This window comes from Scyliorhinus torazame, chromosome 1 (genome assembly GCF_047496885.1).
Source record: "Scyliorhinus torazame isolate Kashiwa2021f chromosome 1, sScyTor2.1, whole genome shotgun sequence".
In the NCBI taxonomy this organism is placed as follows: Eukaryota; Metazoa; Chordata; class Chondrichthyes; order Carcharhiniformes; family Scyliorhinidae; genus Scyliorhinus; species Scyliorhinus torazame.
The window spans coordinates 6,737,492-6,761,376 of NC_092707.1; the positions used below are offsets into that span (position 1 = coordinate 6,737,492).

Genomic DNA, 23,885 nt, shown 5'->3' on the forward strand with positions numbered 1-23,885 from the left:
AAAAGCGGGAGAACCACCGAGGGCGATAAACGTGCGATTCTACCGCCTTAAGGACAGAGAGGAGGTCGTGAGATGGGCCAAAAAGGTGCGGAGTAGCAAATGGGAGAATGCGGTGGTAAGGATCTACCAGGATTGGAGTGCGGAGGTGGCGAGAAGGAGGGCGAGCTTCAACCGAGCCAAAGAGGTTTTGCACAAAAGGAAGGTGAAGTTCGGGATGCTGCAGCCGGCAAGACAATGGGTCACGTATCAGGAGAGACACCATTATTTCGAGACGGCGGGGGAAGCATGGACCTTCATCAATGAAGAGAAACTGGACCGGAACTGAGGGACGGATGCTGCAGGGAACTGTTATTGTTGTTATTATTGTTTATTGTTAATGTTATGGTGAAAGTTAAGCGAGAAGTAAACAGGGAAGGGGGGGGACACTGGGGAAATGTGGGCGCCGGTGAGGGGGGAGAGGCGGGACATAGTCAGAGAATGGGGAAGGAGAGGGGGAGGGGAAAGGGAGCTGCGCCATAAGAGGCGGGTCAGGTAAAGGGATGTTCCCGCGCCAGAAAGAATAAGGCGGGAAAACAGGCGCAAGGCGGATGGGAGTTCCCTCACACCGGGGGGGCCGAGGAGCGAGCAGGAGTAGCCGGGGTCAGTTGAAGTCAACTGACTTACGGAAGTGATGTGGGGGGAGCAATCAAGCTAGATAGGGATCTAGCGGGGGGGGGGGGGGGGGGGGGCGGGCGGGCGGGACAACTGGGTTGCTGCTGCGGAAATCCAAAAGGAAATGGCTAAAGAGAAGGTGGTCGGGGGCGGAATGCGACGCTGGGGGAGCGAGCGGGAGCGCGGAGGCGGGATATGGGACTGGCCTAGAGAAGGTAATGAATAGTCGACACGGGAGGGGGGCAGGTAGCCCCCCAGTGAGGCTGATCACGTGGAACGTGAGAGGCCTGAATGGGCCGATAAAAAGGGCCCGAGCGCTCGCGCATTTGAAAGGACTAAGGGCAGACGTGGTTATGCTCCAAGAGACGCACCTAAAGGTGGCGGACCAAGTTAGGCTAAGGAAAGGATGGGTGGGACAGGTGTTCCACTCAGGACTGGACGCAAAGAACAGAGGGGTGGCCATTTAGGTGGTGAAACGGGTAGCATTTGAAGCAAAGAACATCGTAGCAGATAGTGGAGGTAGATATGTAATGGTGAGTGGTAGGCTGGAGGGAATAGAGGTCGTGTTGGTTAATGTGTATGCCCCAAATTGGGACGATGCGGGGTTCATGAGACGGATGCTGGGGCGTATTCCGGACCTGGAGGCAGGAAATTTGATTTTAGGAGGGGACTTCAATACGGTGCTGGACCCGGGGCTAGATAGATCCAGCTCAAGGACTGGAAGAAGGCCGGCAGCGGCCAAGGTACTTAAGGGGTTTATGGACCAAATGGGGGGAGTGGATCCATGGCGATTTCTTAGACCCAGGGCTAGGGAGTATTCCTTCTTCTCCCACGTCCATAAAGTGTACTCCCGGATAGATTTTTTTGTTTTGGGAAGGTCGTTGATCTCTAGGGTGGAAGAAGCTGAGTACTCAGCCATAGCGGTTTCGGACCATGCCCCACATTGGGTGGACCTGGAAGTAGGAGGGGACAGGGAGCAGAGAACACTCTGGCGATTAGATGTGGGACTGATGGCGGATGAGGGAGTGTGTGGAAGAGTGCGGGAGTGTATTGAGAGATACCTGGAGGTCAATGACGACGGCGAGGTCCCTGTGGGAGTGGTCTGGGAAGCACTAAAAGCGGTGGTCAGAGGAGAGCTGATTTCTATTGGGGCCCACAAAAGGAAAACAGAGGCCAAGGAAAGGGATAGATTACTGGATGAGATTTTAAGGGTGGACAGGGAATTTGCAGAGACCCCTGAGGAGGAGCTGTACAGGGAGAGGAGACGACTCCAGACCGAGTTTGACCTTCTGACCACCAGAAAGGCGGAGGTACTGTGGAGGAGGGCACAGGGGAGGAGGTATGAATATGGGGAAAAGGCTAGTCGCCTGTTGGCGCACCAACTGCGAAAGAGGGCAGCAGCGAGGGAGATAGGAGGAATTAGGGATGAAAGGGGAGACACCGTGCGAAGGGCAGGAAAGATAAATGAGGTGTTTAAGACCTTTTATGAAGAACTGTATAGGCCTCAGCCCCCAGAGGGAGAGGAGGGGATGCGGCAGTTCCTGGATCAGTTGTGGTTCCCGAAAGTGGAGGAGCAGGCGGTGGCAGCCCTGGGGGCGCCGATTGAGGTGGACGAGGTTATTAAGGGACTGGGAAGCATGCAAGCAGGGAAGGCCCCGGGGCCAGACGGGTTCCCGGTGGAATTCTACAGAAAATATGTGGACTTGTTGGCCCCGTTGTTGGCGAGGACGTTCAATGAGGCCAGGGAAGGGGGGACACTACCCCCGACAATGTCGGAGGCGACGATATCGCTAATTTTGAAGAGGGACAAAGATCCGATGCAGTGTGGGTCCTATAGACCTATTTCACTATTGAACGTGGACGCCAAACTGCTAGCAAAGGTGCTGGCATCGAGGATAGAGGACTGTGTCCCAGGGGTGGTGCACGAAGACCAGACAGGGTTCGTAAAAGGGAGACAACTGAATGTTAACGTGCGACGGCTATTAGGGGTGATAATGATGCCCTCAGTGGAGGGGGAGGCAGAGATAGTGGCGGCAATGGACGCAGAGAAGGCATTTGATAGGGTGGAGTGGGAGTATTTATGGGAAGTGTTAAGGAGGTTTGGGTTTGGGAACGGATTTATTCGCTGGGTTAGACTACTTTATGGGGCACCAACGGCAAGCGTAGTTACAGGTCGACATAGATCGGAGTATTTCCGATTATATAGGGGAGCAAGACAGGGATGCCCGCTGTCTCCATTGTTGTTTGCGCTGGCAATTGAACCTCTGGCCATGGCGCTGAGAGACTCCAGGAAATGGAGAGGGGTGACTAGAGGGGGAGAAGAACACCGAGTCTCGTTATACGCGGATGACCTATTGCTATACGTGTCGGACCCAGCGGGGGGGGATGATAGAGGTTATGCGAATCTTGAGGAGGTTCGGGGAATTTTCGGGGTATAGGTTAAACATGGGGAAGAGTGAATTATATGTGATACATCCAGGGGACCAGAGTAGAGAGATAGAAGGCTTGCCTCTAAGGAAAGTGGAAAGAAACTTCCGATACCTGGGGATTCAGATCGCTAGGAGCTGGGGAACCTTGCACAGACTTAATCTGACACGGTTGGTAGAGCAAATGGAGGAGGACTTCAAGAGGTGGGACATGCAGCCTCTATCGCTGGCGGGCAGGGTGCAAGCAATTAAGATGATGGTCCTCCCGAGGTTCTTATTTGTATTTCAATGTCTCCCTATTTTAATCACCAGGACCTTTTTTAATAAAATAGATAGGAGCATTACGAGCTTTGTGTGGGCAGGGAAAGTTCCGAGAGTAAGGAGAGGGTTCCTGCAGCGCAGTAGGGACAGAGGAGGACTGGCACTACCGAACTTGGGAGATTATTATTGGGCCGCCAATGTGGCAATGATACGTAGATGGATGATGGAGGGTGAGGGAGCGGCGTGGAAAAGGCTGGAGAGAAGGTCCTGTAAAGGGACGAGTCTAGAGGCGCTGGTGACGGCGCCGCTACCGTTCTCACCGAAAAAGTACACCACGAACCCGGTGGTGGCGGCAACACTGAACATATGGGGACAGTGGAGGCGACAGAGAGGGGTGCGGGGAGCCCTGGTGGGGTCCCCTATCAGGAACAACCATAGGTTCGCCCCAGGAAGAATGGATGGAGGATTTCAGAGCTGGTACCAGTTGGGAATTAGGAAGGTGGGAGATTTATTCATAGATGGGACTTTTGCGAGCTTGGGAGCACTGGAGGAAAAGTATAAGTTACCCCGGGGGAATTTCTTGAGATATATGCAGGTGAGGGCGTTTACTAGACAACAGGTGAGGGAATTTCCGCGGCTCCCGACACAGGGGATACAGGACAGGGTGCTTTCAGAGGTGTGGGTCGGAGAGGGCAAGGTGTCAGAGATTTATAGAGAGATGAGGGAAGAGGGGGAGGAATCGGTGGGCGAACTAAAAAGAAAGTGGGAAGAAGAATTAGGGGAGGAGATAGAGGAGGGTATGTGGGCTGATGCCCTAAGCAGGGTAAATTCCTCTTCCTCATGCGCCAGGCTTAGCCTGATTCAATTTAAGGTGCTACATAGAGCACACATAACGGGGGCAAGATTGAGCAGGTTCTTTGGAGTGGAGGACAAATGTGGGAGGTGTGGCGGGAGCCCGGCAAACCACGCACATATGTTTTGGGCGTGCCCGGCACTGGAAGGGTATTGGAAGGGAGTGACGGGAGTGATTTCGCGGGTGGTGAAGGCCCGGGTCAAACCAGGCTGGGGGCTAGCTCTATTTGGAGTTGCGGAAGAGCCGGGAGTGCAGGAGGCGAAAGAGGCCGACGTTGTGGCCTTTGCGTCCCTAGTAGCCCGGCGCAGGATCCTACTCATGTGGAAGGAGGCGAAACCCCCCGGACTGGAGGCCTGGGTAAACGATATGGCGGGGTTTATTAAACTGGAGCAGATAAAGTTTGCCCTGAGAGGATCGGCTCAAGGGTTCACCAGGCGGTGGCAGCCATTTCTCGACTACCTAGGGGAAGGTTAGAGGGAAGACGGATGACCAGCAGCAGCAACCCAGGGGGGGGCGGGGGAGGCAATTGAGTATAGGGTAATAGAGTACGAGGTTTTGTTACTTGTATATTATTACTACTATTATTACTATTGTTAAAAAGTTTAAAAATTTCTGTTTTGTTATTGTTATCGTTTCGCTTGTTTTGTAAGCGGGTAAAATGTTGCTCAGGGAAAAAAATTTCAATAAAATATATATATTTTTTAAAAATGAGAGGCTGCAGAACACTCTGGAAAGGTACGGAAAACAGCGAGAGGTTGTAGTCTGTATCAGCATCAATGACATTAACATTACATTCTGCAGTCTCTCCTTCCTTCCCTATGTACAGTGTGCATTGTTTGTACAGGATGCAAGAAACAACACTTTTCACTGTGTACTAATACATGTGACAATAATAAATCAAATCAAATCAATCAATGACAGAGAAATCAATGACATGGCAAGATTAGGGAACCATGGATGACGGGTGGAATTGTGAGACTAGCTAAGATGAAAAAGGAAGGATACATAAGATCTAGGCGACTTAAATCTGATGAAGCTTTGGAGGAATATCGGGAAAGTAGGACAAATCTCAAACGCGCAATAAAGAGGGCTAAAAGGGGTCATGAAATATCTTTGGCTAACAGGGTTCAGGAAAATCCCAAAGCCTTTTATTTGTATATAAGGAGCAAGAGGGTAACTAGAGAAAGGATTGGCCCACTCAAAGACAAAAGAGGGAATTTATGCGTGGAGTCAGTGGAAATGGGTGAGATTCTTAATGAGTACTTTGCATCGGTATTCACCAAGGAGAGGGACATGACGGATGTTGAGGCTAGGGATGGATGTTTAAATACTCTAGGTCAAGTCGGCATAAGGAAGGGGGAAGTTTTGGGTATTCTAAAAGGCATTAAGGTGGACAAGTCCCCAGGTCCAGATGGGATCTATCTCAGGTTACTGAGGGAAGCGAGGGAAGAAATAGCTGGGGGCCTTAACAGATATCTTTGCAGCATCCTTGAGCACGGGTGAGGTCCCGGAGGACTGGAGAATTGCTAATGTTGTCCCTTTGTTTAAGAAGGGTAGCAGGGATAATCCAGGGAATTATAGACCTGTGAGCTTGACGTCAGTGGGAGGCAAACTGTTGGAGAAGATACTGAGGGATAGGATCTATTCACATTTGGAAGAAAATAGACTTATCAGTGATAGGCAGCATGGTTTTGTGCAGGGAAGGTCATGTCTTACAAACCTAATAGAATTCTTTGAGGAAGTGACAATGTTAATTGATGAGGGAAGGGCTGTAGATGTCATATACATGGACTTCAGTAAGGCGTTTGATCAAGTTTCCCATGGCAGGTTGATGGAAAAAGTGAAGTCGTATGGGGTTCAGGGTGTACAAGTTTTTTACGCAGAGGGTAGTGGGTGCCTGGAACTCACTACCGGAGGAGGTAGTGGAAGCAGGGACGATAGGGACATTTAAGGGGCATCTTGACAAATATATGAATAGGATGGGAATAGAGGGATACGGACCCAGGAAGTGTAGAAGATTGTAGTTTAGTCGGGCAGTATGGTCGGCACGGGCTTGGAGGGCCGAAGGGCCTGTTCCTGTGCTGTACATTTCTTTGTTCTTTGTACTAGCTAGATGGATAATGAACTGGCTGGGCAACGGGAGACAGAGAGTAGTGGTGGAAGGGAGTGTCTCAAAATGGAGAAAGGTGACTAGTGGTGTTCCACAGGGATCCGTGCTCGGACCACTGTTGTTTGTGATATGCATAAATGATCTGGACGAAAGTATAGGTGGTCTGATTCGCAAGTTTGCAGATGACACTAAGATTGGTGGAGTAGCAGATAGCGAGGAGGACTGTCAGAGAATACAGCAAAATATAAATAGATTGGAGAGTTGGGCAGAGAAATGGCAGATGGAGTTCAATCCAGGCAAATGCGAGGTGATGCATTTTGGAAGATCCAATTCAAGAGCGGACTATACGGTCAATGGAAGAGTCCTGGGGAAAATTGATGTACAGAGAGATCTGGGAGTTCAGGTCCATTGTACCCTGAAGGTGGCAACGCAGGTCGATAGAGTGGTCAAGAAGGCATACAGCATGCTTGCCTTCATCGGACGGGGTATTGAATACTAGAGTCGGCAGGTCATGTTACAGTTGTATAGGACTTTGGTTAGGCCACATTTGGAATACTGCGTGCAGTTCTGGTCGCCACATTACCAGAAGGATGTGGATGCTTTAGAGAGGGTGCAGAGGAGGTTCACCAGGATGTTGCCTGGTATGGAGGGTGCTAGCTATGAAGAAAGGTTGAGTAGATTAGGATTGTTTTCGTTGGAAAGACGGAGGTTGAGGGGGGACCTGATTGAGGTATACAAAATTATGAGAGGTATGGACAGGGTGGATAGCAACAAGCTTTTTCCAAGATTGGGGGTGTCAATTACACGGGGTCACGATTTCAAGGTGAGAGGGGGAAAGTTTAAGGGAGATGTGCATGGAAAGCTTTTTACGCAGAGGGTGGTGGGTGCCTGGAACGCTTTGCCAGCGGAGGTGGTAGAGGCGGGCACAATAGCATCATTTAAGATGCATCTAGACAGATATATGAACGGGCGGGGAACAGAGGGAAGTAGATCCTTGGAAAATAGGTGACAGGTTTAGATAAAGGATCTGGATCGGCGCAGACTGGGAGGGCCGAAGGGCCTGTTCCTGTGCTGTAATTTTCATTGTTCTTTGTTGAAACATAGGACTTAGACATAGATAGGAAAAGGGGCAAGGTCCTGCAGGCAGAGATTTAAGGAGTTTGGAAATGTATTCACAGAGTCATACCATAGAGAAGAGACACTTTGGCCCATCAACTCTGCACTGACAAAACTACACTAAATATACACTAACCCCACGTTCCAGCACTTGGCCCAGAGACTTGAACTCTCTGACATTCCAAATGCTCAGCCAAGTACTTTTCAAAGATTGTGAGGTTTCCTGCCTCATCTCCCCTCCCAGGCCGTGAGTGCATTCCAGATTCCCACCCCCCCCTCCCAGGCAGTGAGTGCATTCCAGATTCCCACCACCCTCCCAGGCACTGAGTGCATTCCAGATTCCTCCCCCCCTCCCAGGCACTGAGTGCATTCCAGATTCCTCCCCACCTCAGGCATTGAGTGCATTCCAGATTCCCACCACCCTCCCAGGCATTGAGTGCATTCCAGATTCCCACCACCCTCCCAGGCACTGAGTGCATTCCAGATTCCTCCCCCCCTCCCAGGCACTGAGTGCATTCCAGATCCCACCCCCCCCCCCCCCCCACCCAGGCAGTGAGTGCATTCCAGATTCCCACCACCCTCCCAGGCAGTGAGTGCATTCCAGATTCCCACCACCCTCCCAGGCAGTGAGTGCATTCCAGATTCCTCCACCCTCCCAGGCACTGAGTGCATTCCAGATCCCCACCCCCACCCGCCCAGGCAGTGAGTGCATTCCAGATTCCCATCACCCTCCCAGGCAGTGAGTGCATTCCAGATTCCTCCCCCCCTCCCAGGCAGTGAGTGCATTCCAGATTCCCCCCACCCTCCCTGGCAGTGAGTGCATTTCAGATTCCCACCACCCCCCCAGGCAGCGAGTGCATTTCAGATTCCCACCCCCCCTCCCAGGCAGTGAGTGCATTCCAGATTCTCCCCTCCCCTCCCAGGCAGTGAGTGCATTACAGATTCTCCCCTCCCCCCCCCCCCCCCAGGCAGCGAGTGCATTCCAGATTCCCACCACCCTCCCAGGCAGTGAGTGCATTCCAGATTCCTCCCCCCCCTCCCAGGCAGTGAGTGCATTCCAGATTCTTCCCCCTCTCCCAGGCAGTGAGTGCATTCCAGATTCCTCCCCCCCTCCCAGGCAGTGAGTGCATTCCAGATTCCCACCACCCTCCCAGGCACTGAGTGCATTCCAGATTCCCACCCCCCTCCCAGGCAGTGAGGGCATTCCAGATTCCCACCACCCTCCCAGGCAGTGAGTGCATTCCAGATTCCCACCCCCCTCCCAGGCAGTGAGTGCATTCCAGATTCCCACCCCCTCCCAGGCACTGAGTGCATTCCAGATTCCCACCCCCCTCCCAGGCAGTGAGTGCATTCCAGATTCCCACCACCCTCCCAGGCACTGAGTGCATTCCAGATTCCCACCCCCCTCCCAGGCAGTGAGTGCATACCAGATTCCCACCCCCCTCCCAGGCAGTGAGTGCATTCCAGATTCCCACCCCCCTCCCAGGCAGTGAGTGCATACCAGATTCCCACCCCCCTCCCAGGCAGTGAGTGCATTCCAGATTCCCACCCCCCTCCCAGGCAGTGAGTGCATTCCAGATTCCCACCACCCTCCCAGGTAGTGAGTGCATTCCAGATTCCCACCCCACTCTGGGTGAAAATGATTTTCCTCAGATCCCCTCGAAACCTCCTGCCTTTTAGCTTAAAATCATGCCCCCTTGTTATTGACTAAGGGGAACAGCCGCTCCCTGCACACTCTCTCTATGTCCCTCATAAACCCATACACCTCAATCAGGTCTCCCCTCGATGTGGAGATGCCGCGTTGGACTGGGGTGAGCACAATTAGGAGTCTTACACCAGGTTAATGTCCAACAGGTTTGTTTCGAATCACTAGCTTTCGGAGCGCTGCTCCTTCCTCAGGTCCCCCCTCAGCCTTCTCTGCTCGAAAGAAAACAACTCCAGTTTCATTACTCAAATGTTCCATCCCAGGCAACATCCTGGTGAATCTCCTCTGCACCCCCTCCCTTTGTACCCTCTCCCTCTGCACCCTCTCCCTCTGCACCCTCTCCCTCTGCACCCCCTCCAGTGCAATCACATCCTTCCTATAGTGCGGTGGCCAGAACTGAACACAGTGCTCCAGCTGTGACCTAACCAAAGTCCTGTACAGCTCCATCATTACCGCCCTGCGCTTAGAATCTATGCCCTGACTGATAACGGTAAGTGTCCCATCTGCCTTCTTAACTGTATCCATATTAGATTGGATAGGGAAAGTCAAGGAATTGAAAGAATGTGGGACAAGGCAGGTAAACATGATGAGATATCTTTGTTAAGGATAAGCAGCAATATGGGACTAGCAGCTGAATGGCTTCTTGCTGGTCTGACACCTTTCTCACTCACAAAGTTTCATCAACATGGATCAAGGGGGCAAATGGAGTTAGGGACCTCTCAAATCGCCAAACTAATCAGGAGTTATGAGATAAAACCCTCCTGGCCTTTTGGGCGAGATTTCTCAAGCCCCATACCCTGCAGCTAACAAGATCCCAAATAACTCGGCATGAAGACAAATTGATGCCAAAAAACAGCGAGGAGCAGGTGACCCATCTACTCAGACTCAGACCTCCCGAGGGACATGCTGCATGAGGAGCCACGTTTATGAATCATGGAGATGTGCCCAAGGGACCAGCTTACCTGTAACGGGCAACACACAGGTGCACCCTCCCGGTGTACTTCATTTTGGGAATGACATCATCTGCTTCAATGTCCATCTGTTACCACAAAGACAAGCAAATAATAAAATCAACTCCCTCAGAGGCAATTCCAATAAATACAAACGTACATTTCTATATCGCCCGACACATCCCAAGCCAAACTCACAGCCAGGAAGGCACTTGTGAAGCGCAGTCAAAGAACAAGAACAAAGAAATGTACAGCACAGGAACAGGCCCTTTGGCCCTCCAAGCCCGTGCCGACCATGCTGCCCGACTAAACTACAATCTTCTACACTTCCTGGGTCCGTTTCCCTCTATTCCCATCCTATTCATGTATTTGTCAAGGTGCCCCTTAAATGTCACTATCGTCCCTGCTTCCACCACCTCCTCCGGTAGTGAGTTCCAGGCACCCACTACCCTCTGCGTAAAAAACTTGCCTCGTACATCTACTCTAAACCTTGCCCCTCTCACCTTAAACCTATGCCCCCTAGTAATTGACCCCTCTACCCCGGGGAAAAGCCTCTGACTATCCACTCTGTCTATGCCCCTCATAATTTTGTAGACCTCTATCAGGTCGCCCCTCAACCTCCTTCGTTCCAGTGAGAACAAACCGAGTTTATTCAACCGCTCCTCATAGCTAATGCCCTCCATACCAGGCAACATCCTGGTAAATCTCTTCTGCACCCTGTTGAAATGTAGGAAACAGACCCAATGCACAGGGGGATCCCACAAACTGAAACGAGAGAATGACCAGAAAATCAGTTTATTAATGCTGGCTGAGAGCTAAATATTGCCCAGGGTACGAGGGAGGGGCTACCCCAGGGTACGAGGGAGGGGATACCCCAGGGTACGAGGGAGGGGATACCCCAGGGTACGAGGGAGGGGATACCCCAGGGTACAAGGGAGCGGATACCCCTGTCCTTGGGCTGATTCCAACATTCATCTTTATTCTGAGGTGGATTTTCTGGCACATTTCAGAAACGCACCTCACTGCGATCAAAGAATCTCACAGAAAGAGACCGTCCTGCCCATCATTTCTTGCTCTTTGAATGAGCTCTCCAATTAGCCCCACTCCCCCGCCCTTTCTACACCTACAAATCCCCTTCACACTTATTCAACCGTTTGAAAGTTATTGAAATGAGAATCGCTTATTGTCACGAGTAGGCTTCAATGAAGTGACTGTGAAAAGCCCCTAGTCTCCACATTCCGCGCCTGTTCGGGGAGGCTGTTACGGGAATCGAACCGTGCTGCTGGCCTGCCTTGGTCTGCTTTCAAAGCCAGCGATTTAGCCCAGTGTGCTGAACCAGCCCCTTAAAACAAATGAAAATCGTTTATTGTCACAAGTAGGCTTCAAATGAAGTTACTGTGAAAAGTCCCAACATATCTCCTTCAATCGCTCCCTCAGACGATGCATTGCCGATCACTATAACCCGCTCCGTCCTCATCGCCTCCTCGCGATTCATCTGAAAGCTGCGCCCTCTGCTTACTGACTCTCCTGAAACAGTTTCTCTTTTCACTCCATTATGAAGAAAGCGCCTGCCAGTTGTCCATTGGGAGGTTAAGCCAGTGTCAGTATCAACGGTGAGGCCTACAAGAGGCTGCTGGTCCCCTGCTTCAACCAGGAGCCTGAGCCCTGACCTCGGAACAATCCCCTCCCGAGGTGGATTGAATGTTTCCATCTGTCACGTAAACAATCCTCAGGGTCCCGGAATGACGGTCGCTTCACCTTGAATTATGAAATGAATTATTTCTGTTGTGTGTTGTTCTGGTTGTTCGAGGAAGAGGTTCAGAAGCAGGAGGCTGGAATTTTCTAAGCTGTTCCAGCTGGGTCAGGGGGTCGGGGTGTGGGGGGGAGCGCACAATGGGAAATCCCGTTGACAGCGATGGGACCAGAAGATTCTGGTCAACCAGAAGTTGCCATTGCCGCTGTGAAACACCCATGGGGGCGGATGGAATCTCCAGCCCATTGAATCTGAACAGTAACGATTTATTATAGAACAATATGACGTACACGTGTACAAGACAGGTATACCAGACAGGTGTACGAGACAGGTGTACGAGACAGGTGTACGAGACAGGTGTAAGAACAGCTGTACGAGATAGGTGTACGAGACAGGTGTACACGACAGGTGTAAGAGACAGGTGTACAAGACAGGTATACAAGACAGGTGTACGAGACAGGTGTAAGAACAGCTGTACGAGATAGGTGTACGAGACAGGTGTACACGACAGGTGTAAGAGACAGGTGTACAAGACAGGTATACAAGACAGGTGTACGAGACAGGTGTAAGAACAGCTGTACGAGATAGGTGTACGAGACAGGTGTACACGACAGGTGTACGAGACAGGTGTACAAGACAGGTATACAAGACAGGTGTACGAGACAGGTGTAAGAACAGCTGTACGAGACAGTGTACAAGACATGTATACGAGACAGGTGTACGAGACAGGTGTACGAGGCAGGTGTACAAGACAGGTATACAAGACAGGTGTACGAGACAGGTGTATGAGACAGGTGTATGAGACAGGTATACGAGACAGGTGTATGAGACAGGTGTACGAGACAGGTGCACGAGGCAGGTGTACAAGACAGGTATACAAGACAGGTGTACGAGACAGGTGTATGAGACAGGTGTATGAGACAGGTGTACAAGACAGGTATACAAGACAGGTGTACGAGACAGGTGTATGAGACAGGTGTATGAGACAGGCATATGAGACAGGTGTACAAGACATGTATACAAGACAGGTGTACGAGACAGGTGTATGAGACAGGTGTATGAGACAGGTGTACGAGACAGGTGCACGAGGCAGGTGTACAAGACAGGTATTCACGACAGGTGTACGAGACAGGTATACGAGACAGGTGTATGAGACAGGTGTACGAGACAGGTGCACGAGGCAGGTGTACAAGACAGGTATACAAGACAGGTGTACGAGACAGGTGTATGAGACAGGTGTATGAGACAGGTGTATGAGACAGGTGTACAAGACAGGTATACAAGACAGGTGTACGAGACAGGTGTATGAGACAGGTGTATGAGACAAGTATATGAGACAGGTGTATGAGACACGTGTAAGAACAGCTATATGAGACAGGTATGCGAGACAGGTGTATGAGACAGGTGTACGAGACAGGTGTACAAGACAGATGTACGAGACAGGAAGATGAGACAGGTATATGAGACAGGTGTACAAGACAGGTATACAAGACAGTGGGCTGCTTCAGTACGAGCCATGAGCTTTCTCCATTCAGATTTCCAACAAATTACACTAGGCATCTGATTGCCCTGACATCGCCATGTGAATGCTACCCTTTCCCCAGACCCACATTAACCTTTTCAAACCTGAACACTCTGCGATTACAATTTCTGTTGAGCCTTTCACAACTCCCGCATGTTGCACAGTGCTTTACGGAAAATGAAGCACTTTCTCAAGTGTCATCGCTGTTATAATCTACGAAGCATGGCAGTCAATTTGCACACAGCAAACTCCCACAAACAGTATTAATAAATGATCTGATAATCAGCACCAGTCATATAAATATTGTGGGTCAGAGGCTGGGAATCCTGCAGAGAGTAACTCACCTCCTGACCCTCCCAAAGCCTGTCCACCATCTACAAGGCACAAGTCAGGAATGTGATGGAATACTCGCCACTTACCTGGATAAATGCAGATCCAACAACACTTTGACACCATCCAAGGCAAGTCAGCCCACTTGATAAGCACCCTGTCCACCACCTTAAACATTCACTCCCTCCACCACCGACGCACAGTGTACCATCTACAAGATACACTGCAAGAATTTGCCAAGGTTCTTTTGCCAGCACTTTCCAAACCTGTAATTTCTATCATCTAGAAGGACAAATGCAGTCGATACATGGGAACACCACCATCTGCAAGTTCCTCTCCAAGTCACCCATCATCCTGACTTGGGACATACTCACCATTCTGTGCACTTTTGCTGGACAGAATAGAGTGTGGCACATCTAAAGACAAGTACCAACTGAAACTAGTTTATTCTGGATTGACTATGTATAGACATGCATACACAAATGGCCACAAGTGGATGCACTCTCCCTCCTTAATGAAAAAGTTACACAAAGTTCAAATTTCATACAACTTACATACATTCCTTGTTTTTCATTCAGTTACAAATACAACTTAACAACCACTGATTTCCTAGTCCGAAGAGGATTGCTCCTTTCTCAACCCAAACTCCCAGAACTTGGGGGAATACCTTGACCAATCTGGACCCAAGTCTGCAGAGATGTTGTCTCCAACGACGACTGACGTTTCCTGTTTCTTCAATTAAATTTTCTACTTCATCAAACATGTCTGCCTGACTCGGACTTGGATCTGATTAGGTTCAGGCACAACTATTGGAGCGATTATAGCTCATATCCCAATTATCACACTCATTTCACTCTTCCCAACATCTTTCTTCTTTGTGAACCTCGGAATATAAAACATGATCTGTATGTGCAAACCTAACCTTTCCATGACCAAACATTTTGACCAAATATGTGTGAAGACCATATAGGCTCTTTGTGGTAATCAGTTCAACTTCTTATGATAATGATCCTTCACCTTAACCTTCTGCTGCAACTTTAGACTTCCTTCTCTCACTCTACCACTATCAGGGTCCTCGGCCTGGATTGTTTCGCTTCGACTGACTGTGCTAAATGTGGCTTCAGCAATGAAAACCTCGCTGTAGGCTGTCACCCAGGGAGCAAACCGGCTGCCGATCTCCAGTATTAGTGTGAGGTGTGCTACAGTAAACGAACAAAAATATGAACAGTTTTTGATTCAATGACATCTGACATTTCTTCCAATTTGTGTCTAGTATTTGTTTAACGAGAGCTTGCTGAACAATTTGTTCTGTGTGTCCTGCTGCTCCATTCGAAGCAGGAGGATCCAATGGAATTCCAGTCCCTTTTATCACATTCATTCTCAGAAATCTGAAAATCCGTCGCAATGAGACTGAGGAAGCTGGTTGTCAGACACAATTCCCTCTGGGACCCCGAAGCTTCAGACAAACAACACAGAATATCGAGAGTTTTGCGAGTTGTTGTTTGATTCTTTGGAAACACATCGACCCACTGTGAGGGATAATCGATCGCAACCAATAGCTGTCGCCCTTCAAATTCTGCTAAATCTGCGTGCAGCTTCTGCCATACTCCAGCGGGTCATTTCCATGGTTACACAGAATTTATCATAGAATTTACAGTGCAGAAGGAGGCCATTCGGCCCATCGAGTCTGCACCGGCTCTTGGAAAGAGCACCTTACCCAAGGTCAACACCTCCACCCTATCCCCATAACCCAGTAACCCCACCCAACACTAAGGGCAATTTTGGACACTAAGGGCAATTTATCATGGCCAATCCACCTAACCTGCACATCTTTGGGCTGTGGGAGGAAACCGGAGCACCCGGAGGAAACCCACGCAGACACGGGGAGAACGTGCAGACTCCGCACAGACAGTGACCCAAGCCGGAATCGAACCTGGGACCCTGGAGCTGTGAAGCAATTGTGCTAACCACTGTGCTACCGTGCTGGTTACAAAGGTACCAATCGTGGCTTCTTTTCTACAGCTTGAGGATCTCTACATTGTTTTTCATTGTTCTTCTGCGTCCTTATCTAACCCTGGCCACCAAAAATAGAAAGCGTCTCGCTCGACCCTTCTCAGGCTCATCCTCAAGTGTTGACCATGATGGTCGCAGGGCAACTGTGATCCTGACCTTTCAGAAGTTACAGGGCCCGATGTAACCAAATGGGAACAGAGTCCCGTGGCGGGTGCAGGAAGCCACATGTTTACCGGAGCTCGCAGCGGGTACAACACCCCGTTATCTAATGCCCGCCCAGTTAGATACAGGGAGGGGAGAACGTGCCCGAGTCCGCACTCGGCCCCGTTATTTGCACTCAGGAGCTCTGCTCGTCCCGATCCCTCGAGCTTCCAATGCGATCCCCGAACCACCTCCAAGCCCCAACTCACTATAAGGGGGTCCCGGGCCTCCCGCCCCACCCCCGTGCACCCCACCAAACCCGTATGCTGGAAACGTGGCCTGGTTGCTAAGCCCAGGTAGCTGCCTATTTGCCCTTGCCAGCACAGGATCCCGATGAATCATTCTACCAATGTCATCAACTGTGACTGGCCACTCATCTACAGCTGGAAAGAAAAATACATTCTCCCTGTTGGGCTCTATCTCTGATGGGGACAGTAACCCAGATATCACATCGGCATTGCAATGCTCTGTATTTAACGTGTTAAATATAAACAGACATAATCAAAGCCCATTTCTGTATTCAGCTGCTGCTAATGTGGGTATTGGGGACTTTGGATTCAAAACGTCCAGTGGTGATTAATGGTCAGTTCTGATTGTGGGGGGCAGAACGGTGGTGCAGTGGTTAGCACTGCTGCCTCACGGCGCCGAGGTCCCAGGTTCGATCCCGGCTCTGGATCACTGTCCGTGTGGAGTTTGCACATTCTCCCCGTGTATGCGTGGGTTTCGCCCCCACAGCCCAAAGATGTGCAGGGTAGGTGAATTGGCCACGCTAAATTGCCCCTTAATTGGAAAAAAGGAATTGGGTACTCTGAATTTATTTTAAAAAAACTTCTGATTGTGAAACTTTGACCGTACAATTATTTATAAAATCTTATTACTCCAGAAATCAAAGAAAATGTGCGATTTAACCGGAACCGGGCTTGGGTCACTGTCTGTGCGGAGTCTGCACGTTCTCCCCGTGTCTGCGTGGGTTTCCTCCGGGTGCTCCGGTTTCCTCCCACAAGTCCCGAAAGACGAGCTTGTTAGGTGAATTGGACATTCTGAATTCTCCCTCTGTGTACCCGAACAGGCGCCGGAGTGTGGCGACTAGGGGATTTTCACTGTAACTTCATTGCAGTGATAATGTAAGCCTACTTGTGACACTAATAAAGATTATTATTATTATTCGGTGTCTGGTTTTGGGTGTGTTTAGCGAGGTGTTTCTTGGTAGCTGCTGCTCTGAGGAATACCCCGCTATTCAACAGCGCATTGCCGTTTCTTGTGATCGCGGGGAGCTCCTCTCTGCCGAGGCCACACCTGAGTCACTCTGTTTCTCAGACACTGGAATTTTCCAAGGGGTTAGAACAAAAATGGCCCCAGAGAACCCCCAGGTGCCATTGTGACTGGTGCCCTGGCAAGGTCTCGCGGGGGCGGCCGTTAGGTCCCGGGGGCCGGGGGAATCCCGCTAACACATACTTAACATGAGCCTAATGGCAAATGCAATCGGTTTCTCCTTACCGCCAACCAATGCGTGAGAGTACACAGCAACTACTCCACATGGACAGGCTTCCCACACCTGCTTAATCTTTTTAACCACTTTGCACCATCTCCCAATTTACCTTTACACAACTGAAATGCTTTGTTACATTCCCCGGCCCAATTTCATGGCCATCCTTCCTCAAGAGTTCAATGGGTGCTGTAAGGTTGCCATATTTGTTCTGGATTTGCCACAGTAATTCACCGAGTTCAGAATGATCTGAGCTCAGAGATTCAGAGCGTCTGGCACGTTTCCTTTGCTTGAACCTTACTTTTGGCAGTAAGTAGCCCATCTTTTAGACCACCTGTGACCCAAATACTGGACAGAGTTTGGGAACATTTCACATTTTTGTGCCTTTGACTGAGCTCCCGAGGCTTTCCAAACATTGGAGCATCTTATTCATCCTGTCGTGGTGGGTCTGCCTGTTTGGAGCGGAAATAACTCCACCATCCAAACAGCGCCCTGCTCCCGGAATTCCTGACAACATTCTCTTCTTACCCCTTGGAAAGGTCACAGAAACACCAAATGACAGTCGTTGGAGCTGAAATAGACCCAATCGTGCTGGGCTGTACTTCCCTGAGGTCCAGGTGTGCTAACCTCCCTAGTGACCTCCCCCAGGCTGGCGTGGTCAGCTGAGTGGCCCTTGTACCCATTCCAAGGAAAGAGGAGCCCCTGCATTTCCCAGACGGCCTGGAGGAGAATCTTCAGGGAGGCTTGGCTGGACTGTGGGGAAAGCGTCTGCTTCTCTTCGAGGTCATTGCTTTCCCATCCAATGTAACCCCTGGCCTGCAGTCAGTGGACGTCTGTCCAGGTAGGGCCGGGATTCTCCCCCAATTGTCCAAGAACGGCGCGAACCACTCCAGCATCGGGCCACCCGAACATTGTGGAATCCTCCGCACGTCCGGGGGCTAGGCCGGCGACAGAGGGGTTGGCGCTGCGCCAACCGGCGCTGAAACTGCCGTGGGCCGGCGCAAGTTGGCGCATGAGCAGAACCCCTGGCGTGCTCTGGCGCATGCGCGGGGGGTTTCTTCTCCGCGCCAGCCGTGGCCGAGCCTTTCAGAGGCCGGCGCGGAGGGAAAGAGTACCCCCACGGCACAGGCCCGCCTGCAGATCGGTGGGCCCCGATCGCGGACCCCCCCCCCCCCCCCGCCCCCCCAAGGACTCCGCTAGCCGCCCTCCAAGCCAGGTCCCGCCGGGTGGACCATGTCCATTTCACGCCGGCGGGATTGGCCAGGAACGGGCCATCGGGGCCCGGAGAATTGCCGGGGGTGGGGGGGGGGGGGGGGCTGTCAACGGCCCCCGACCGACGCGACGTGACCCCCACCCCCGCCCGAAAACTGCCGCCGGAGAAATTGGCAGCCGCCGTCGGAGCGGCGGGGCGGGATTCACGCCGCCCACCGGCGATTCTCTGACCCGGCGGGGGGTCGGAGAATCCAGCAACAGGGCCTTCAGCCCCATGAGCTGACAGAGGGGCAACACCATTCACTGGCATGGGCAGCACGGTAGCATTGTGGATAGCACAAATGCTTCACAGCTCCAGGGTCCCAGGTTCGATTCCGGCTTGGGTCACTGTCTGTGCGGAGTCTGCACGTCCTCCCCGTGTTGGCGTGGGTTTCCTCCGGGCGCTCTGGTTTCCTCCCACAGTCCAAAGATGTGCAGGTTAGGTGGATTGGCCATGCTAAATTGCCCATAGTGTCCAAAATTGCCCTTTGTGTAGGGTGGGGTTACTGGGTTATGGGGATAGGGTGGAGGTGTGGACCTTGGGTAGGGTGCTCTTTCCAAGAGCCGGTGCAGACTCGATGGGCCGAATGGCCTCCTTCTGCACTGTAAATTCTATGATAATCTATGATAATCATTAAGGGCATCCTCGCTGATTCATAATCAATCAGCTGGAAGCAGAAGATGGTGACTGTTCAGCTGCCTTGCTGCCCAGAGGCAGTCACGTTGGGGAGAAGGCAGGAGAATGGGGATGAGAAAAATATCAGCCATGATTGAATGGCGGAGCAGACTCGATGGGCCGAGTGGCCTAATTCTGCTCCTATGTCTGATGATCTTAGGCATTCCTGCCAGATCAGTCTCCAGAATGGAAAATTCTGATGACTGTCTGGCTGTGGCGTGTTCCCTGGCTTAGCAGGGACGAGCTCATTCTTGAACACATCAAAAAATCCCATCCTTAATCCAGATTGGGATATTTTTGCAGGACTGGAAAGAGACAATGTGCCACATGGAAAACCAAGTCCCAATGGAAACTAGTTTAATCTGGTTTGGCGGTGTCTATACACTTCCACAAATGACCACAAGAGGATGCTATTCTACACTCTTTCACTGGGTGAAAATCCTGGAGCCAGCTTCCGAACAGCACTGGGGGTGAACCCACACCACATGGATTGTAGCGAGTCAAGGCAACAGCTCACTTTTTCAAGGGCGATTAGGGATGGACATTAAATTCCGAGCCAGCCAGTGGCTCCCACATCCCGTGAGGAATAAAAACAAAATCTGCTTCAATGATGTAGGTTTTAGATGGAAATCCATAAGCGGATGGGGATCGTGATGATTGCGCGATTAGAATGACCAGATAAGTGAAGTCAGGTGGGTTGAGGTGAAGCTGTGGATATGGCGGTCAGGATAAGGGAATTGTTTTCCACCTGGTTTAGGCTATGATCACGTATAAAGCAGTCACGTTCCTCAAACTGCCAGTTTGTGAGACTTTTCTTTACCCATGCGATTTTGAGATTGGTCCTCCCGCTGCCGGCGTCACTTTCATTCGTCTTTGCGGGGGAAGGGAAGGTCGGAAAATGGCTTCTCTCGTTGTACTGCCTGAGGATTCTAAACTCTCACATTTAAATTGGAATGTCAAATTGTGCCAGCGTATTAAATTGCTAGCGTATTAAAGTGTTACTGTGCCTTTGACTGCTACTTTCTGAAGATTATAATCCACCCAGAGTGAGTCATCAAAACCGTATCACCCATAACCAATGCTGAGGGACTAATCTGAAGGTGACTCGGTTGACTTGTGCATTGTAGAGGCTGTAATCTCAATCTCAGTTGCAATGCTTAGGGCAATACACAGAATCATAGAAAGGTCACATCCCAGAAAGACGCCATTTCGCCTAGCGAGCTCTTTGTCAGAGCAACAGCGAGTCTTACAGCCCTGCTTTCCCCCTGTCGCCCTGCAACTATTTTCTCTTTGGGTGTCTATCCAATCCCACTTGAAAGCCATGATTGAATCTGTCTCCGTCACACCTCTCCGACAGTACAGTCCAGGACAGAGCCGAGTCAGGGTGCTTTCGAAAACTCTCACAACAATTTATTAAAAGTCCTTTGCCGCCTGGAATGAGAGTGGGAGAGGAAAGGCAGATGCTTGATCCAGAGAACTGGTGCAACCCCACCCCCACTGCATTTCTATAGCCCCCTACAACCCAGGATTTCCCAAAGTGCTTCACAGCCAATGACACAGTGTTTGAATTGTAGTCAACATCGTCACGTAGGGAACACAGTCGTCAATTTATGCGCAGCAAGCTCCCAAAATCAGCACTGAGGTAATACATAGATAATCTGTTAGTTAATGTTGATTCGGGGGAAAAATATTCAACAGGAGACTCGCAACTCTTCAGAATAGTCCTGGCAAATCTTTTACTTCCATCTGAAGGGGTGGGGAACCCCCCCCCCCCCCCCACCTGACAGTGTAGCACTCCCCCTGACAGTGTAGCACTCCCTCTGACAGTGCAGCACTCCCCCTGACAGTGTAGCACTCCCCCTGACAGCGTAGCACTCCCCTGACAGTGTAGCACTCCCTCTGACAGCGTAGCACTCCCCCTGACAGTGCAGCACTCCCCCTGACAGTGTAGCACTCCCCCTGACAGTGTAGCACTCCCCCTGACAGTGTAGCACTCCCCCTGACAGTGTAGCACTCCCCCTGACAGTGTAGCACTCCCCCTGACAGTGTAGCACTCCCTCTGACAGTGCAGCACTCCCCCTGACAGTGTAGCACTCCCCCTGACAGTGTAGCACTCCCCCTGACAGCGTAGCACTCCCCCTGACAGCGTAGCACTCCCCCTGACAGCGTAGCACTCCCCCTGACAGCGTAGCACTCCCTCTGACAGTGCAGCACTCCCTCTGACAGTGCAGCACTCCCTCTGACAGCGTAGCACTCCCCCTGACAGCGCAGCACTCCCTCTGACAGTGTAGCACTCCCCCTGACAGCGTAGCACTCCCCCTGACAGCGTAGCACTCCCTCTGACAGTGTAGCACTCCCTCTGACAGCGTAGCACTCCCCCTGACAGCGTAGCACTCCCCCTGACAGTGTAGCACTCCCCCTGACAGCGTAGCACTCCCCCTGACAGTGTAGCACTCCCCCTGACAGTGTAGCACTCCCCCTGATAGCGTAGCACTCCCTCTGACAGCGTAGCACTCCCCCTGACAGCGCAGCACTCCCCCTGACAGTGCAGCACTCCCTCTGACAGTGTAGCACTCCCCCTGACAGTGCAGCACTCCCTCTGACAGCGTAGCACTCCCTCTGACAGTGCAGCACTCCCCCTGACAGTGCAGCACTCCCCCTGACAGCGTAGCACTCCCCCTGACAGTGCAGCACTCCCCCTGACAGCGTAGCACTCCCCCTGACAGTGTAGCACTCCCCCTGACAGCGTAGCACTCCCTCTGACAGCGTAGCACTCCCCCTGACAGCGTAGCACTCCCTCTGACAGTGTAGCACTCCCTCTGACAGTGTAGCACTCCCCCTGACAGTGTAGCACTCCCCCTGACGGCGCAGCACTCCCCCTGACAGTGTAGCACTCCCTCTGACAGTGCAGCACTCCCCCTGACAGCGTAGCACTCCCCCTGACAGTGTAGCACTCCCCCTGACAGCGTAGCACTCCCTCTGACAGCGTAGCACTCCCCCTGACAGCGTAGCACTACCTCTGACAGTGTAGCACTCCCTCTGACAGTGTAGCACTCCCCCTGACAGTGTAGCACTCCCCCTGACGGCGCAGCACTCCCCCTGACAGTGTAGCACTCCCCCTGACAGCGTAGCACTCCCTCTGACAGTGCAGCACTCCTTCTGACAGCGTAGCACTCCCCCTGACAGCGTAGCACTCCCTCTGACAGCGTAGCACTCCCCCTGACAGCGTAGCACTCCCCCTGACAGCGTAGCACTCCCCCTGACAGTGTAGCACTCCCTCTGACAGCGTAGCACTCCCCCTGACAGCGTAGCACTCCCCCTGACAGCGTAGCACTCCCTCTGACAGTGCAGCACTCCCTCTGACAGCGTAGCACTCCCCCTGACAGTGCAGCACTCCCTCTGACAGCGTAGCACTCCCTCTGACAGTGTAGCACTCCCCCTGACAGTGTAGCACTCCCCCTGACAGTGTAGCACTCCCCCTGACAGCGTAGCACTCCCCCTGACAGTGTAGCACTCCCCCTGACAGTGCAGCACTCCCCCTGACAGCGTAGCACTCCCCCTGACAGCGTAGCACTCCCCCTGACAGTGTAGCACTCCCTCTGACAGCGTAGCACTCCCCCTGACAGCGTAGCACTCCCCCTGACAGCGTAGCACTCCCTCTGACAGTGCAGCACTCCCTCTGACAGCGTAGCACTCCCCCTGACAGTGCAGCACTCCCTCTGACAGCGTAGCACTCCCTCTGACAGCGTAGCACTCCCCCTGACAGCGTAGCACTCCCCCTGACAGTGTAGCACTCCCCTGACAGCGCAGCACTCCCTCTGACAGTGTAGCACTCCCCCTGACAGCGTAGCACTCCCTCTGACAGTGCAGCACTCCCCCTGACAGTGTAGCACTCCCCCTGACAGCGTAGCACTCCCTCTGACAGCGTAGCACTCCCCCTGACAGCGTAGCACTCCCTCTGACAGTGTAGCACTCCCTCTGACAGTGTAGCACTCCCCCTGACGGTGTAGCACTCCCCCTGACGGCGCAGCACTCCCCCTGACAGTGTAGCACTCCCTCTGACAGTGCAGCACTCCCCCTGACAGCGTAGCACTCCCCCTGACAGTGTAGCACTCCCCCTGACAGCGTAGCACTCCCTCTGACAGCGTAGCACTCCCCCTGACAGCGTAGCACTACCTCTGACAGTGTAGCACTCCCTCTGACGGTGTAGCACTCCCCCTGACGGTGTAGCACTCCCCCTGACGGCGCAGCACTCCCCCTGACAGTGTAGCACTCCCCCTGACAGCGTAGCACTCCCTCTGACAGTGCAGCACTCCTTCTGACAGCGTAGCACTCCCCCTGACAGCGTAGCACTCCCTCTGACAGCGTAGCACTCCCCCTGACAGCGTAGCACTCCCCCTGACAGCGTAGCACTCCCCCTGACAGTGTAGCACACCCTCTGACAGCGTAGCACTCCCCCTGACAGCGTAGCACTCCCCCTGACAGCGTAGCACTCCCTCTGACAGTGCAGCACTCCCTCTGACAGCGTAGCACTCCCCCTGACAGTGCAGCACTCCCTCTGACAGCGTAGCACTCCCTCTG

The 23,885-nt window shown here is 52.1% G+C and overlaps 1 protein-coding gene across 10 annotated transcripts in view; it reads right to left on the reverse strand.

Moving 5' to 3' along the window:
• The window catches only part of rimbp2b (RIMS binding protein 2b), an 853,804-nt gene that overhangs the window by 246,753 nt on the left and 583,166 nt on the right, over window positions 1-23,885 (reverse strand). For all 10 annotated transcript variants that reach the window (XM_072517100.1, XM_072517603.1, XM_072517263.1 and 7 more), the window contains one exon: window positions 10,085-10,161. In XM_072517100.1, the coding sequence (XP_072373201.1) occupies window positions 10,085-10,161 (77 nt within the window). The remainder of the gene's footprint in view (window positions 1-10,084; window positions 10,162-23,885) is intronic.